This window comes from Carlito syrichta, unplaced genomic scaffold, assembly GCF_000164805.1.
Source record: "Carlito syrichta isolate Samal-C Ts95f unplaced genomic scaffold, Tarsius_syrichta-2.0.1 Scaffold302892, whole genome shotgun sequence".
In the NCBI taxonomy this organism is placed as follows: Eukaryota; Metazoa; Chordata; class Mammalia; order Primates; family Tarsiidae; genus Carlito; species Carlito syrichta.
In genome coordinates, this window is record NW_007246988.1 from 101343 (window position 1) to 119464 (window position 18122).

The 18122-nt window shown below is 41.8% G+C and overlaps 1 protein-coding gene across 2 annotated transcripts in view; it reads right to left on the reverse strand.

The window, feature by feature from the left end:
- Nucleotides 1-2707: 2707 nt before the first annotated feature.
- ACSL1 (acyl-CoA synthetase long chain family member 1) overlaps nt 2708-18122 on the reverse strand; it is a 49778-nt gene continuing 34363 nt past the window's right edge. The window contains exons 11-22 of one of the 2 annotated variants that reach the window (XM_021711898.1): nt 16689-16766; nt 16539-16616; nt 14187-14321; nt 12704-12838; nt 11802-11897; nt 10728-10800; nt 8892-8980; nt 8111-8227; nt 6381-6524; nt 4912-5013; nt 4731-4802; nt 2708-4364 (exon numbers count right to left, since the gene is read on the reverse strand). In XM_021711898.1, coding sequence (XP_021567573.1) covers nt 4224-4364; nt 4731-4802; nt 4912-5013; nt 6381-6524; nt 8111-8227; nt 8892-8980; nt 10728-10800; nt 11802-11897; nt 12704-12838; nt 14187-14321; nt 16539-16616; nt 16689-16766 — 1260 coding nt within the window. In that variant the 3' untranslated portion in view covers nt 2708-4223. The remainder of the gene's footprint in view (nt 4365-4730; nt 4803-4911; nt 5014-6380; nt 6525-8110; nt 8228-8891; nt 8981-10727; nt 10801-11801; nt 11898-12703; nt 12839-14186; nt 14322-16538; nt 16617-16688; nt 16767-18122) is intronic. The other variant, XM_021711899.1, reaches the window with a different exon arrangement.

Consider the following 18122-nt stretch of genomic DNA (forward strand, 5'->3'; position numbering starts at 1 on the left):
TGAATAAATATTTCTCCAAAGAAGACACAAGCGTGGCCACCAATCACGTGGAAATATGCTCAACATCACTGGTCACCAGAGAAATGCCAATTCAGAACGACGAGACGTCACTTCACACCCAATCGGATGACCTGCAGTCAGAGAATCAGAAAACAATAGTGTTAGTGAGAATGTGGAGAAACTAACAGTCTCGGGCACTGTTGGTGGAAAGGTGCAATGGTCCAGTCACTGTGGGAAACTGTATGGCAGTGCCTAACAAAATATTAAACATAGAATTGCCATATGATCCAGCAATTCTACTTCCAGGTAAATACACAAAAGAACTGAAAGCAGGGACTCAAACAGAATTTTACACTAATGCTCATAGCAGCATTTTCCACGATACTCAACAAATGTGGTGTATAAATACCAAGGGATATTATTCAGCCTTGCAAATGAAGGAAATTCTGACACATGCTACAGCATGGATGAACCTTGGGGATATTACGCTAAGTGAAATAAGTCAGTTAGAAAAGACCATATGCTGTATGATTCCACTTACTTGAGGGATGTAGAGGAGTCACATTCATAGAGGCAGAAAGCAGAGTGGGTGCCAGAGGCTGAGGGGACCAGAGTGTGGGGAGTTATTGGTTTTTTTTTTTGTTTTTTTTTTTTTGAGTCAGAGTCTCTCTCTGTCGCCCAGGCTGGAGTGTAGTGGCATGCTCACGGCCCCTGCAACCTCGACCTGCTGGGCACAGGAGATACTTCTAGCCTTCCAAGTAGCTGGAACTACAAGCAAGTATGCACCATCATGCCTGGCTAATTTTTCTTGATTTATTGTTGAGATGAGGTCTTGCCAAGTTGTCCAGGCTGGTCTTGAATTCCTGGGCTCAGGCAATCCTCTCACCTCTGCCTCTCAAAGTGCTGGGATTACAGGCGTGATCCACTGCACCCAGCGGAGGAGTTATTGTTTCTTGGTATGGAGTTTCTCTTTTGCAAGTTGAAAAGAGCTCTCTGGATGGGTAGTGGTGATGTCAACACACAATATGAATATACTTAATGCCACTGAACCATACACTAAAAAATGGCGAAGGTTATTAACTTTATGTGTTATTTCACCACAGCTTAACAAAAACTCAGTGTTATTTAACCCAGTGCAAAAGAAGTTTTGTTCAAAATTTCAACTATTTGGGCCAGTGCAGTGACTCACACTTGTAATCCCAGCATTTTGGGAAGCCAAAGCAAGAGGATTGCTTGAGCCCAGGAGTTCAAGACCAGCCTGGGCAACATAGTGAGACTGTCTCTATAAAACATCAAAACATTAGCCAGGTGTGGTGGTGTATGCCTGTAGTCCTAGCTACTTGGGAAGCTGAGGCAGAAGGATCATCTGAGCCCAGAAAGCTGGGGCTGCGGTGAGCCGTGATCATACCACTGCTCCAGACTGGGAGACAGTGAGACTCTGACTCAAAATAAACAAACAAATAAATAAATAAATAAATAACAATAAATTTCAAATATTTGTTCAAAAGGCTTATTTAACAAACCCCTGCTAATTTCTAGGCCCTGTGTTCAGTGCTCAGGGAGGGAAGAGAAAGGTAATACCTATTCTCAAGAACCTCACACTTCAGTCAGGGAAAGAGAAGAGAAAGACGAGAGAAAGACAGATAGAGGTCTTCAGAACTTTTCTTTTTTTTTAATATGAGCTAGACTTGAACTCCTGGGCTCAAGCAATCATCCCACCTCAGCCTCCCAAGTAGCTGGGACTACGGGTGTGTGCTACTATCCTCGGCTAAGATAAGAATCTTAATAAATAAACAAAAAGGCAGAATGGACAGAAGCCTCAGGAGAGATACTGCATGTGCACAGAGCTAAGGCTTTGGAGGTGGAAAACAGGTATCACCACACCAAACATAAAATTTAAGAGTGGAAGACAGATTTACACATCACAGGCTTGGAAGAATTTGAGGGGTTGATTAATACCTGTGAAAAGGAAAATATTCAAAATGACAACACGAGGAGTGGGGTGGGGATAGAGGATAAGAAAAGAGAAAATCTGGCTGCTGCATATGAGGGTCTAAAACAGTTCCATGGTTAGAAAGAAAGGACTAGAATACAACAGTAGGACTAAATCCACCACGAAATGACAGCCAATGTCTCCTGAAATGTAGCTTCCTTCCTGGGACCATCCCTACTGTTCACACTGTCATTTTCTTCGCCACAGCCCATCAGGACTGTTGCCAGAGACAACCTGGTGGGAGGCTTTGGTCAGTATCTGTCAGAGTCAGAGACCACCAAGCTAGAGAGTGACATGAGAAGGGTGGGAAACAACCAGAAGGAGTTGAGGTGGAAGGCCATTCCTGTCCTTTTCATTTTATTTTATGTAAGCCAGGTCTTGTTCAGTCGCCCAGGCTAGAGTGTAGTGGTACGATCACAGCTCACTGGAGCCCCCAACTCCTGGGCTCAAGTGATCCTCCTTCCACAGCCTTCCGAGGAGTGTGTCACTCTGTCCAGATAATTTAAAAAAGAAATTTTTTTTGTAGAGATGGGGTCTTGCTGTGTTGTCCAGGCTGGTTTCAAACTCCTAGCTGCAAGTAATCCTCCTGCCTCGGCCTCCCAAAGTGCTGAAATTGCAGGTGTGAGCCACTGCACCCGGCTCATCCTTGCTCTTTGTTCTGTATATCACATACTTTACCAGATATAAAACCTGACTTTAAAAGAAATGTTTCACTCACTTGAAATGCAGAAATATTTATTTTGGTTTCCTTCATTGTTTTTGGAAATTCTGTTTTGGTTTATAAAACATAGAAATAGCCAACACTTAAAGCAAACATTCAAAACTCCAATGTGACAAATTATTGACTTTTTGTGCAATTAAGAATACATATATGAAGTTAAGCTACCAAATAGTGTTATTACAATGACAATTCTTTAGTGCAAACCCTGTTGTGCTTGTATAATACATTTACTCTTACATACCCAAAAACAGTTGCTTCAAATGTATAAATGACAGCTCAATTCAGTCAAATGTGGCAAAGACTTGCAATAAAGTGAAATGCTGTTAATTTCCCAAATCAACTTAAAAAACATCCCTTGAGAAGTTAATCCCGGGAAATGATCTTTTCAGATTTCTACATCTTAGAATTTTGGCTTGTCAAATACATTTCATAGAAATCAGGTAGCAGTATAAGAACATCCGTTTATTACTGTCCATTTCAATAAGTACATCTACTCCCTCAATATTTTTAAAGACATGCATTGCCTGAGAGTTTATTTGGGGGGAAGAAAGTCAGTTAACCACAACATGATCTTTTGATATGAAAACCACGTTACAGACCGGTTGGCCATTACACACAAAGTGAGTGGGTCAGTAGATAAAGTGGACAGTCATTCAGGCATCACAGTTAAGTGTGGCTGACCCAGATCGTTCCTTCTTTCTTGAAATGCCTGTCTCCACTGTAGACTCTAAGGCAGATTTTTTTCATAACCCCCGGGAAGGGATGGAGGGAGGGAATCAGGCCTGGAGAGCAGAGTCCAGGAGCCTTGTGCCAGGGTGAGAACCCATCGCTCTGATGAGCCACCAATCGCCAAGGACTCCGCACCTGCACTGTTCTGAGTTGGATCTGCCCCTCAGTTTACCGGAAACGTCACGCTCCAGCAGGACCCGCCCGGGACTGTGAAGAAGAGCATGAATCTCATAATCCTTATGGCTCGGAAGGGTCATGTGAGTGCCTGTAAGATAGGGAAGGGATGGTGACGGGGATTAAGAAAATCTCTGGTCTGTGTGTGACATTCTCCAGCCAGGACAATTCTTGTTTTTCAAGGGGCAGCTTCCCTCCAGTGCACTGTACTCTTTAGAGCAGCAGACGGCTGCAGAATTTGCAGCAACTAGCAGACATCTCAGAAATAGCAAAGTCCTAACCCCTTGGTTAGAAAAACAGGGAGACAAAAGCTTTAAAACCCGCCTTTTTAACTGAGGAAGTCTCAAATAACTTAGGACATTTAGAAGTTTCCCCTTTACAATTTTTAAGGCTCATTTGGAAATTGTTGATCACCATAAACATGGTCTGCAACACAAGGTGACTGTAAGGCAGTGTTCCGTTTCCTCTAATATTCCTATGACAAGACCCCAACGAACAAGTCCAACGCGAATGCTTCCTCCCCTGCACTTGCTGTACTCAACATGAAGGCCATCAGTGGAAGAGACTGTGGAGGGGTGCCATTTCTTCCAAGCTTTCTTCCTCCCGTTAAACCTTGATGGTGGAATAAAGTTCATCTATCTGCGACCTGAAATAGTTCCGTAGTTCTGGCCTTTTTGCCTTCATTGTTGGAGTCAAAAGGCCATTGTCGATAGAAAATAATTCAGGGTGTAGTGTGATGCCCTTGACCTGCAAATAAACAAGGATGCTGAGTGAGGAGAGAGGACACTGGCCAACGAGTCTACAAAAGCACTGCAGCTCTGGTGGGGGATAAAGACTCCACAGGCCATCCAATGTATCCTCTCACTTCAGGCAGTTTGCACTCTCTCAACCAAGCACAGGGATCCTACTCTAGGATGGATTGGATCCTGACCGCAATGAAAAGAGAATTCAATCCCTTGGTTCAAAAAACCTTTCCTCTGTCAAACCACTGCGTTGTTTATTCCTCATGTATTTCTTCAGGTCATCTCATCTGTGTGTTTAATCTACTTATAAAAGTTCTTCAAGCAAAAAATTTGCTTTACCAGAGTTCCTGCTCTTAGATGAAAGTCATACCTGCTCGAATGGTTTTAGACCAGAATCCTTCCCAAGCCTCACCATGTCTTCTAGGATCGCTTTCTTGACATCCTATTAAGAAGAGAAGATACTTCTTCTGTTGGAGGCCTCTGCATATCCATATGTACTTTTAGCTCAAAGTTAAGACGCAGAAGATAGACTGAACACTGCAGAGCCTTACCTTATTTCTGCACAATTCCTCAAAGGATCCATCAAATCCTCTCTTTCGGGCCCAGGAGCCTAATGTCTCAATGTCTGGTACCACAATTGCTATGAGAAATGCCTTTAACACAAATGAGTTAATTATTACATGGCTTAATCCCAAAGCTCTAAAGTAGTGCTTCTTTTTTTTCCTGAATCATGGACCCCCAGGAAACTTGTGAAAGTTATGGCCTCTCTCTTCAGAACATACTACTCCCCTCCCCCAGAAGTTCACTGAGCCCAGGTTAAGAATTCCTTGCTCTAAAACACAGATGGCCTCAGGGATTTGCAATTAATGTTTAAAAGAAACACTGGAAGTCAAAATCTAGCAAACCATAATTTTAATTTACTTTATGTATACTTACTTTTATAAAACAGAGTCAAATAAATAAACAAGGTGATAAGATATCAGACGTCTGCTTTAAAACAAGGAAAGAAAATGTATAAAGACTTTTTTTTTGGTCATTTTGAGACAGGGTCTTGCTCTGTTGCCCAGGCTGAAGTGCAGTAGCACTCACTGCAGCCTTTAACACTTGGGTTCAGGTGGTCCTCCTGCTTCAGCCTCCCGGGTAGTTAGGACCACAGGTGTGTGCCACCACACCTAGCTAATCTTAAAGTTGCTTTTTTTTCATTTTTCTTTTTGAGATGGAGCCCTTCTGTGTTGTGCAGGCTAGTCTCAGACGACCTTCCCGCTTGGCCTCCCAAAACACTGGGGTTATAGGTGTGAGCCACTGCACCCGGCCCCAGATGCATTTTTAAAAACATCACTAATACCTCATTCTTTATAATCTAGAGACAATAAAATTAAGTAAAAATCAAAAGCACAGTAAGATTCTATATCAAAGAAAACAAGGTGTAAATCTCAAAGAGAAGTACATTCTATTATAAGAAAATATTCTTCCAAAATAATTTTAAAATTGTAGGAGTTGTCAAAAAATTAACTTTCAGGAAACTAGATCTCCTTGCTATCATCTGTCTAACACTGGCAAATACTGTACACATTTCACTGCAATAGTTGTTTTGATTTTCAACTTTGAGTATCCTTGGTTCACAACCACAATTTTCTCAAAAATAATTAGAGGCATATCATAAAAAGCAGGACTTAATATGTTTCAAAAATTTAAACTTTCTCAAAAATTTAAACTTTCTTATAATCCACATGTCAATATTTTCCTTCATAATTAAGTTAAAAACATATTATCCCCCATCTTTATCCAGTTTCCCTTGGTACATAAGTAAAATAAAAATATGGAAATGAAAGAGAACATATTTTTCTGGGTAGGAAATGACAAGTAGCAAATAATGGCTAATAATGGTCAATGGAAATCGCACATCAGATGGGAAAGTCAATTTACACGCAGCTCAAACTGTCAACCACACTGAAAGCCCCTGGAGGACCAGGCACGAGCAATGCCTTCACAATGGAATTCACAGCGAGGAAGCTCATACCTGCAAGCTTTCTCCGTGCACAAACACCTGAGCAACAGGTTCACTTCGCAGGTATATGTTTTCAATCTTTTCGGGTGCTATGTATTCTCCTTGTGCCAGTTTAAATATGTGCTTTTTCCTGTCGATGATCTTCAAGGTGCCATTCTGATGAACAGAGGGGAGGGGAGTGTGAATGGTTCCAAGGTTGATTTCCACCCAGGATCGATCACAAAGCAGTATAAAGTATTTGATTTATCATTTTATTCTAATAACATCTCAAAGAAGTTGGTTATTACTTCATTTTACAGAGAGGGAAACTAAAGCTCAGAGAGACTAATCACTTGTCCAAGGCGCCACAGACAAGAACAGGACAGAAAAAGGGTAAAATGGCCTGTGATTATTCAGTTTCACCACCTGGCATCAGTGACTGGCCAGTCAACTGGCAGGGCTCTGTGTGAGTCCTCCACCTGGGCACCTTCACTTAGTCTCCTGTCTGAATCCAGTGCACACACATTTGCTCACCCAGGGAGTTACTTCCTTGAGAGCAGGGACACAGACTCTTCCTTCCACGGTGCTCTGCACAGAACAGGGACCAAGAAATGCTCACTACACTAAGGCAGAATTTCCCTCTTATCTTTTGGAGGGTGCTCCAGGTGCTTTGGGAAGAGTCAGCCCACGGCCTCACGTAACAGTGGGAATGCCCTGCCATCTCTGGACCAGACCAGCCAAATGCCAGCAGCGCCTATCTTGGTAAACCAAGCCCCAGTCCCACCTTGAACCCACTCCCACTGCCGGGGGCCGTTCTCATGTCTCCAAAAGTCATCTGCTAGAAAGTTTGTAGGGTTCTCTCATTCCACACCAGTTCTCCATTTTATGAGGTCCAGAGAGGTTATGGGATGTGTTCATGAGAGAGAGCTTGAATTCAAACTGATATGTAACCCCACTTGAACCCGAGGACAGGGATTTAATATATTTCTGAAAAACTTGGGTATTATGAATTCTGGATTAATTTTGAGAGGCATTTTTGTAATCAATAAAAATTCCAGAAAACTAAACACTTTAAGACTATAAGAATCTGATAATATATAATAAAAATTACATTAGCCATTTTAATGTTTATAGTTCATACAGTAATAACTTAGGACAAGCAGTAGTTGTTACCACAGCAAACAAAACTGACCAAATCTACCAAATAAAGATAGGACTGATAAGGTTTTGTGCACAAGTCTCTCACTCCTAAGATGGACTCTCTGGAGTTTCTCTACATAAATGGTTCTGGGATTAAATGCAAGGAATTTATCTAATCTGTGAAACCCCCTATTCTTAATGAAATGGCAAATCTAAAACACACATTTATTTCCTGAATCTTGCCCACCCTCTGTTCTTGGCAGTCTATACAACTTTCTCAGACCCTCATTAACTGAGGGCCACCATCCAGGCACAGCACTGGCACTGCAGAAAGCCATTGTCTCTCTGGATTCCATATGAGAAACAGCTGCCAGAATTGACACTAAACATCAAAACAAAACATACTGGCTAAAGTTAAAGTAAAAATTCCAAACAAGGATGCTGAGAGTACAAGCCTGTCGCCTACAGTAAATAAAACAGTCTACATCACATCACCACTCAACATGGAGAATGGGAAAGGGAAAATTCAGGGTGCCACTGCCACATGGCTGCTGGACAGCAGATGGAATATCTTCCTCCCTAAGTGGAACAAAATTGTGTGAACAGGGGAGGCAATGACTTACTGGTAACCATTTCCCAATGTCCCCTGTGTGTAACCAGCCATCTTTATCCAAAGCTTCTGCTGTTTTTGCTGGGTCTTTCAAGTAGCCCTGGAATACATTTGGCCCTTTTACACACACCTAAAGGAAAAAAAGACCATCTGTTAACAGTACTTCCTGGGGCTTCTCCAAAGAAAACTGGTGTGTGTGTGTGTGTGTGTGTGTGTGTGTGTGTGTGTGTGTGTGTGTGTGTGTGTCTCCTAACCTTTAGGCAGAAGCCCTGAATTCCATGGTCCAGAGGGAGTTACAAGAGCCCCATCAGATCCTGAAGGCACTTGCAGTGCCCCCACTTCCCCTCTTTATTACCTCAGCTGCAGTTGGATTGCAGGGCTAATGCTTGCCCTAGGTTCCGGCTCCAAGCTGCTGGAAAGCTCCACAGGGGAAGAAATGGCTTTTAAGTAATTAGGCCCTCCCCCAGCAGTCAGTAGCTCACTAACAGGTGTCCAGGGCGATGAGCAGACAGGAGATGTGCCCTGGGGACTCAGGCTGCTGGAGCCTTAAGGCTCTTGGGCCCAAATCCCTGTCAGCTCTGACAAGAGAAGGCAGGCCCTGGGGTCCCTCCTCCCCAGCCCTCAAGAGCTGAACATGAATGTACCCACAGAAAGAAGCCAGTTTGGCTCCAGGATCACCAACAAAGTCAAGCGCAATGGCTTTACCGAGCCGGTGAGTAATGCCACTGCACTGGAAGCGGCCCACGATGACAGGCGATGGCAACCAGGAGGCTGGCTAGTGGGGTTCCACTCACCTCACCTTCGCCCTTGGCTGCCATGTAATTCATTTCTTCCACATCGACAAGTTTTATAAAATTGCAAGGCATTGGGGCACCAACATGGCCTGCATATTAAACAAGCAGAGTATCATTCCTAGGACTACAAATAACCTCAAGTCAAATTCTTTTTATAACAAACAAGGCTCCTTATAACAAGAACAGCTGGCACAAAGTTCTGATTTCTGTAGTTACAGTCGTTCTCTCTCTGTAAAGTAATTTAAGAAAGTCTATTCCTAGAATAGAGACAAAAATACTCAGAAGTCTCTGCAGGACCTTTCCCAAGTTTGATGCTCTGAATTTTCCATCAATACTTTGGCCTCCAATGTTAAGGGCTACCACAAACGTCTGGAAGCAAGCTTTCTGAGACTTTTGCCTGGCTTCTGCCATCTGACAGCCCTGTCTGTGACTGCCACTCCTACACACAGACTTCTTATGGTCCTGACGCTCTAAGAAGCAGAGAGAACATATGCAGCATTGGCAACCCTCACGCACCACCTGGTTCTGATCAATATGGCCTTTATTTCCTTAAGTATGGATGAGTATGCTTTACATTTAAGTTTAGTAAGATAGAACAGTGCTTATTTCTACAGCTAATGTACCTCTCCTGCCAAAGGGTGTTAAGATGAGTTGTCTTTTCCAAAAACAAAAAATAATAGATACTAGATATGTTTTAAGAACATTGCAAATAATTCTTCCTATGTTTTAATTATTTGTGCTTATAGAGATCACAATTCCAAATTATCTGGCTGTTCAGGAACCTGGAGTTAAAAATTAAACACCATGAAGAAGATTAACAGACTGTGTTGATCCCAGTAGAATTATATTACTAGATAGTGCTAGATACTAGAATAGATGTTGGTGCTGGATGGTATTACTGGATATTTATAATGCTCCAAATAAGTCAGGGAAGTTCAATTATCATGGGATGGCATATACTAGCCATGTGGCACAGACTCAGGTTAGAATCCTGGCTTCAAAGCACAGTGCTGTGTATATTCTTATGTATTATTTACATGCTATTCGAGCAAACAATCTATAAATTCCTCTCTGAGGCACCAGTGCTGATCTTGCAGGTATGTTGTTGGGATTACAATGACATAAAGAGCATCCTACACACCCATCAGAGAACCTTATCCATGACTGGTGCTCAACTAAATATTTTTGTTTGTTTTTCCCCCTTTTCCTTTTGATCAATAGGACTTGTGTTTATTCTTACCTGTGACAATCTTAATCTAGTACAAAGGGTACCCTCCCTCAGATGTCACCCATAGGGTCTAGGCAAATCTCTACTGCCACCAGCTTCACAATCAGATTCCCAATTCTATCACACTCAGCTCCAGGGGGCATTTTCCCTACAGCATCCTTACTTACAAGATTGTCTGCCCTGAGGCCTAACTTCTAAGACAAAGCACTTGTTTTTTGTTTTTGTTTTTCTGAGTCAGGGTCTCACTCTGTTGCCCAGGCTGGAGTGCAGTGGCATGATCACAGTTTACCACAGCCTCAAACTCTTGGGCTCAAGCAATCCTCCCATCTCAGCCTCTGAAGTAACTGAGACTGCATACCACTATGCCCCACTAATTTTTTGATTTTTTTTTTTGTAGAGACAAGTCTTACTAAGTTGCCTAGGTTGGTCTCGAACTCCTGGACTCAAGTAATCCTCCTGCTTGGCTTCCCAAAGTGCTGGGATTACAGAATGTGAGCCTATAATTATTACAGATTAGTGAACAAATCAATGATTATCCCAATCTCAATAATTCCAATAAACCAATTTTAATAGTAAGATGCCAAAAAGGACCCTCTGGTCAGTCATACCTGCTGTCCAGTCTCCAGGCACAGTCAGGCAGCACCCAGCAGTGCACTCAGTCTGTCCATAACCTTCATAAAACTGGGCATCAAGAGATGGGACATTATTAAGGAGAGTACAGTCTCATCTATTCTGGAAATACACAAGTAATGAAGCCTGCTAACTCTCTTCAGGAATGGCTGATTGTGCTGAGATCTCATTTCAAATGGTCTGTCTAGTAAGTTCACTCAACACTACAACATGCTCTACAAGAGCAGCCACACATACATCTTCACCCCATGCCAAACTAACTCTTGTCCATATTCTTTCTACTTCCTTCCTGTGGACAAGCAAGAAAGAAACTACGCAGGATGGGTCGCTACCCACTCAGGAGTACACTTGCTCTGCCAGTTCACAGGTGTTCCCCACACATCCTGCCTGCTACCAAGTCTCCCTTGCCCCCTTTACAATAGGTTATTAGCATGGTTTGCAGGTAGCTTTCTTGCCTCTGACCATTTCCCATATCTGCATGCCTGCCTCTAAGGGCATGTTTTCTGCCTTACCCTAGAGAATATTATACTCATGGTGGCCACAAACACACATTCCTCTCCTAGTCTAGAAACATGTATGTGCTTATTTCTCCAAGCAACCTGTAATAACATATTTTCCAAACAAAAATAAGACACACACACCAAGTAGAGGGTGGGGAAGCCCGTGGTGATGTTGGTCAAAGGTCATAACATTTCTGTTAGGAAAAATAAGTTCACGTGATCTATTGTGCAACATGATAACTATAGTTATTAACAATGTATTATATATGAACATTGCTGACAGAGTAGATTCCAAGTGTTCTCATTACACACATACATCCCACACACAAAACGGCAAGTATGTGAGGTAAAGCATATGTTAATTCACTCAATTTAGTCATTACACAATGTATACATATATCAAAACACCATGTAGCACACCATAAATATATATACTTTAAATCTGTCAGAAAAAAAAAGTATGCACAAAGAGAATAAAAGTGACTTTTGGTACAGAAGGAGACTCAGCATTACAAAATCTGGGAGGATCAAATAACATGAAGTCTGCCTCACCTGACAGCCAAGGGCCGCTCTCAGGAATGTCAGCACAGTGGCAGACACGGGTGCAGCTCCTGTGACCATCAACCGGACCCTTCCGCCTAGGCTCGACTTGCAAAGCAGAGAGTAGGAGAAGGCCAGGGTTATGCGTCTGGAAGTCAGTGGGTCCCCCAGCCAACGACACCTGCCTGGGACCCCATGCCCTATCCATTAGCTCCTCTGCAAGCCACGCCCCAACCACACTCAGGGTGGCACACAGAGCATTCATAGTTGTTCCTGATAGGAACACAGGGTTGGAGTTTGCTTCCCTTCCAACTACTCCACTTCTTCCTAGCAGGTATGGAAGCAAGCCATCACTTCTGCCAAACTAGAATAAGACTGTGGTGGATTTGTGGGAACTGCCACAATTTTGGCATTTTGGAGGACACAATACAATTATACATTCTTTATCACTCATGCTTAAAAAATTACCTCAAGAGTCACATACTAGTTCCAGAAAAGCTAAACAAGATGGAGCATTAGAAAGGTTATAATACCCTGAATAATTTTCCCCCCAGATAGCTACAATATTTTTCGGACTTATCTTAGACACTGAGATTTTACTTAATGGCTTTATCCTTAGTTTTCGACCAGAATTAATACAAATATGTCATTCTCTCCCTACAAATATGTCTTCACATCTCTCCTTAAAAAAAAAAAAAATCCCTCATAGAAATTTTGAAACCTACGTTAGTTTACACAAGAAACAGTGGCTGTGAGTCTATTTATTTTTAAATTTTTTGTAGAAACACGGTCTCACTGTGTTGCTCAGGCTGGTCTCAAACTCCTAGGCTCAAGCAATCCTTCTGTCTTGACCTCTCAAAGTGCTGGGATTATAGGCGTGAGCCACTATGCCCAGCCTGGGAGTCTGTTGTTACCTGTATCTTGTGGAAGATCAGCTTGTCCCACAGGCTGTTGTTTCGAATGATGCCACTGCGAAGTTCTGCTTCTTTCCTCTTGGAGGCAAAGTCCAAGAGCCATCGTTTCAGCGTGGTGTTTGCTTGACCAAAAATCTAATGAGGTAAAAAATAAGACGGTTTTCACACTTACTCAGATGGCTAGAATAAGAAGGTCAGATAATTCCAAGTGCTGGTGAGGATGTGGAGAAATCGGAACCTGCACACATTGCTGGTGGGAATCAGGTTGCCCCTTCCTCTCACATTGTATATCTCTGTGCACATGTAAAATATCAGTTGCTTGGCCACAGTGAGAGAAGTGACTATGCCTGTGCTGGACCCCGCAGCCAGGTGGAATCAGGTTGACCCTTCCTCTCACAGTTATCACAGGACGCGCAATTCTACTCGTAGGTATATGCCCAGGAAAGATGAAAACATTCATCCCCAAATGCCCATCAGTGAAGGAATGGATAAATAAAATGTTTTATACCCATACAGTAGAATATCATTTGCCCATTAAAAGGAATAAGTACTGATACCTACTGCATGGATGAAACTTGAAAACATGCTCACGAAAGAAGCCAGTCACAAAAGAACATGCAAGCACGATTCCATTAATATAAATTCCAGAACAGAGAAAGCTATAAATTTAGAATGTGGTTGCTTAGGGGTGGAGCGGCTTGGGGCAAGGGGTGATGGCTAAAGTGTAGGTAAAAAGGTTTCTTTTTGAGATGATAAAAATGTGCCAAAACTGACAGTGGTGATGGTGGCGGAACTCTGGAAAAGTACTAAAAACCTTCGAATTGTACACTTGAAGTGGGTGAATTATGTGTGAATTATATCTCAATAAAGCTGTCTAAAACTTTTTTTAAAGAACCATAAAAAGAAAGAATGTTCTCAGAGATGACAGAAACTCTGCCTCAAGACTAGACTATTAACGCTCCCTAGTGGAAGTTCATTCTGGACACTGCTCACGCCACGCACGGTCCGCCTGGCTGCAGGGTCCAGCACAGGCGTAGTCACTTTTCTCACTGTGGCCAAGCAGCTGATATTTTACGTGTGCACACAGATATACAATTAAGAACAACATTTCCTAGTTATTGTTCTCATGTGACCCAATTAGAACTTCATGAGACAGACAGCAGGAGAGGAGAGGCAACAGTCCCTTTTAAAGATGAGAAAGCAGAGACTCAAAGAGCTTATTGTAAAAATAAAACGACCTCCCACCTTCTGTGCCTACGGTTTATAAAGAGTATCTGTGTGTTTTCTCTTAATCCTTACCAGCAACTCTGCTGCTGCAGATTGCAAATGCAATCTAACTTTACAGATGGGCAAACTGAAGTTCTGCAAGATGAAGAGGACTGTCCAGGTCACGCCGACGGCACATGGCTGAGCCCAACTCAAAGCCCAGGCCCTGCTTCAAAGTCAGCACTCCCACCCCCAGACTTTGCCACGTGGAACTTACTCGGTCAAACATCCGGTTCAGCAGTCTCGGAACCACAGGAAAGATAGTGGGCTGCAACACCTTGAGATCATCCATAAGCAGCCTGATGTCTCCTTGGAAAAATCCTATTTTAGCTCCATGACACAGCATTACACACTACAGAGGCACACAGAAACAACACACATTTTATCATTATAGCAGGAGTTACACAACATACAGAAAACACACAAGACTTCAATTTTAACATTCCAGGACAGTTCCTAGAAATCTTAAAGTTCCTAAATACAGGTAGTTTTTGAAAACAGTGTTTGTGCATTTACCAGTCATTGTACAACATGGAAAGGTGGCATTTTTCGTGATCATTCTGAAAATCTAGGAGTATGCATGAAACTAGACTATATTGTTTTTAGTGACGCTCTTAGAGGCTCTACTCTTTTCAGTTTGGTAAAAAAGATCTTGTTGACTGAATGACATCATATTACATATTCTAAATATTTTCAGTCTTCCATTTCCAGAAACTTTAGGTCTAATTTACTTTCAAAATAAAAATAACTACTCGCTTACAGTCTAAGCTCATTAAAGTCTCACTTTCTTTCATTTGAACCTAACTACAAATTTCTGAAAGGCCATTGAATATGACAAGGTCAGGTTATCTAACACCAGAGAAGCTTGCCATTCAGCTACAACACACTGCATGACTTTCTTCCTATGTACAAACCACAAGCCATATGGACTTGACAAACAGTCTTCCTATTTCAAATTTAAAAGAGAAAAGAAGATTCAAAAGATGATGCAACAAAAGGATAAACAACCTCTGGTTTGAAAGTAAAAAGAACCAAAAAGATACACCACCATGGTTCATTGTTTAAAAACTAAAGCTCAGGAGGCTTTTGTTCCGTGTGGCCTGACTCCCAGGCATACCTCTAACATGAGTTAGGTACACATGGTCCATTAGCAACTCACTTGAAAGCACTCTGCCAACTCAAGCAATCCTGTACTGGGCAGGACGCATATGCAACAGATGGGAGACGGCATCTAATCATCCTCTATCCTTTGGGGTAAGTAAATCCTACAGGGTAACAGTCATCCAAAGTCTTGGCTCCCTATTACTAGTCACCTCTGTCTCCAACACCTAGCATAGTGCCTAACACACAGCTGGCACTCAGTAACTAGTCACTAAATGAATGAAAGGTTTTTCCTATGGTATACAATCCAAAACTGTCCAAGAAGAAAATAGGTTGTTCTTGGTCCATTTTTAAATTAGTCCCACAGTTGAGTACAGGGAGCCTAGCCAAATGTCAACCAAAAGGTCATCCCCCTTTACCAAGGTCACTTCGAATATTCGTGAAAACAACTAGTGGTAAGCCAAGCTGTGTCTGAAAATTAGAGACATCTTATAGAACAGAAGTCTCAAGAGGTTTTGTAGAAATGAGTTAATAAACATTTTACTTTTAGAGTTAATCTTTCTGGACTCATGTCCATAGTAGTATACTTCAAAAGTTTGAGCTTCTAATTTTAAAATGAATAATTAAAATTCAAGTAGCCTGTTCAGACCCCCCAAAAGAACATACACTCTTTCAAATAACTTGTACCATTTCTCAAATGAGGCTGAGCAATCATTAATAAAACAAAAAACAACAGATGCTGGCAAGGATGAGGAGAAAATGTAACACTTCTACACTGTTGGTGGGAATACAAACTAGTTGAACTTCTATGGAAAACAGTGTGGCGATTTCTAAAAGAACTAGAAACTGACCATCCATATGATCCAGCAATCCCCCTTCTGGGAATATAGTTGGAAACTTAAATCACTCTACAAAAAAGATACCTGCAATGCATATTTATTGCAGCACTACTCACAATAGCAAAAACATGGAATCAGCCATGCTGCCCATCAAAACTTGACTGGATAGAAAAAATGTGGCACATATACACAATGGAATATTATGTAGCCCTAAAGAAGGATAAAATTATGGACTTCCCAGCAGCTTGTATGGCTTTAGAGTCCATCATACTCAGAGATCTATCACAGAAACAAAGAACTGAGTACATGTTTTCACTCATAAGCAGACACTGAACATTTACCATAATACAATAAGAAAGGGATTGGCAGTAGCAGGAAACTGCCAGGGGAGGGGGGAGGGGCACATGACATCAATAAGGGTCCCTGATCTCAAACTGGGTGAAGTGGGGACCAAAGGGAGGCCCAAACTTTGCCTGAATGACGACCACTTGCAGGCCTACATCTGAATTGTACCCCACACATCTTTAAAATAAAGTAATTTCTAAAAAAGGAAAAAAACAAAAGATAAAATAAAATGAGGCTGAGCAAATAACAATCTGTGGAGATGACAGTCTACATGTAACACTTACCTGCAGGAGTTGCTCATACATGTGTGCAAGTGGCAAAAACGAAATGTGTATGTCACTGGCATTCAAGACAATCACTTTCTGTAAAACACAACAACTTAGCAGAACACACAAACGAGCAAGCAAGCAAGGAAAACAAAACTAAATGCCTACCTCTACAACTCTCTCAAACATATGGGCGAGAGGCAAGAAAGATATCAAAGTATCGTCTGGGGAAGGACTGACTGTGTTCTGTAAGCGAAGACACCAGCAAGGCAGAAAAGCATTAAAATTTCCAGTAGTTTTCCATTTTATTTCAGAGCACATAATGCCTCAATTCTAAGGAGAAACAGCTTTTGCTTAATTAAGGTCAACAATTTTGTTCTCCCCACAGAATAAAATGAAAAGCAGTACTTTATCCAAATACCGTGAAAGTCATTCTCAATGACAAAGTAAATCCACTTCATTACTTTAATCAAAACAAGAAAAAATTTACCCAAATTGGAAGGTTAAGGGATTATGTGCTCTAGCATATAATTATAGTACCCCAGTACCCAGCAGCTCAATTCCACCTTAAAATAATTATAGTACCCCAGTACCCAGCAGCTCAATTCCACCTTAAGATAAATATAAGATCCATTCCACCATAAATAGTATATCATGTTGCAAAGAGAGAAGAGAAATAGAATTTCCAAAGTCCTCCTCTTTATAGCATAAATATATCTAGAGTACTTAAATTTAATCAACATTTTAACCGTAACCCCATTTCTACCCAATGAAAAATATCACAATTTGTTTTGCATAAATTAAATACAAATTAAATTTGTTTAACCTCAGACCAAGCACCATGAGATCTGCTCTTCTATAAAAATGCTGATCATGATGGGTCCACAGGCAGGTTAAGTTTGGACATCTGGCTTCCCTCAGAATGGACTTCACTTAGGGCAGGTACAGTGAGGGATCTGCATGTTCATGTTATTAAACATAAAGAATTCTGACCAGAACAAGGGTGTCCACAGCGGCTGCTAACTCACCAACTGAGAAACGTAGGAAATTGTCGAGTTACCCATGCCATGAGCTGTTATGCCCACTTCTGGGCCATGCCCCTCCTTCCCCAAAGCTAGGCCACCCTAGAGAATGTGACATTAGAAGAAAGCTCCATTCTTGGAAAAGCACAGCAGCCCAGAACCATTGGATAGAGGCTGAACACTCTATAACCTTAGTTTGAGTTTAGTCAAGTGTGACCAGCATCCCAACTAGTACTTCTCAGTATGAAATTGCTACATAATAAGAAATCAGACTTAATAATGTCTATAGTTGCAATTTTATGATTTAGCTCAAAAAATAATGTCCATCATGATGAGATGTTCTGTAAGTTGAGAATGTCCTTTGATATCACTGACTTTAAACAAAGTTCTAGCCAGGCGTGGTGGCTCATGCCTGTAATCCCAGTACTTTGGGAGACAGAGGTGAGAGGATTGCCTAAGCCCAGGGGTTCAAGACCAGCTTGGGCAACTTGCCAAAATCTCAACTCTACAGTAAAATTAAAAAATTAGCCAGGCATGGTGGCGCACTCCTGTGGTTCCAGCTACTTGGAAGGCTGAGGTG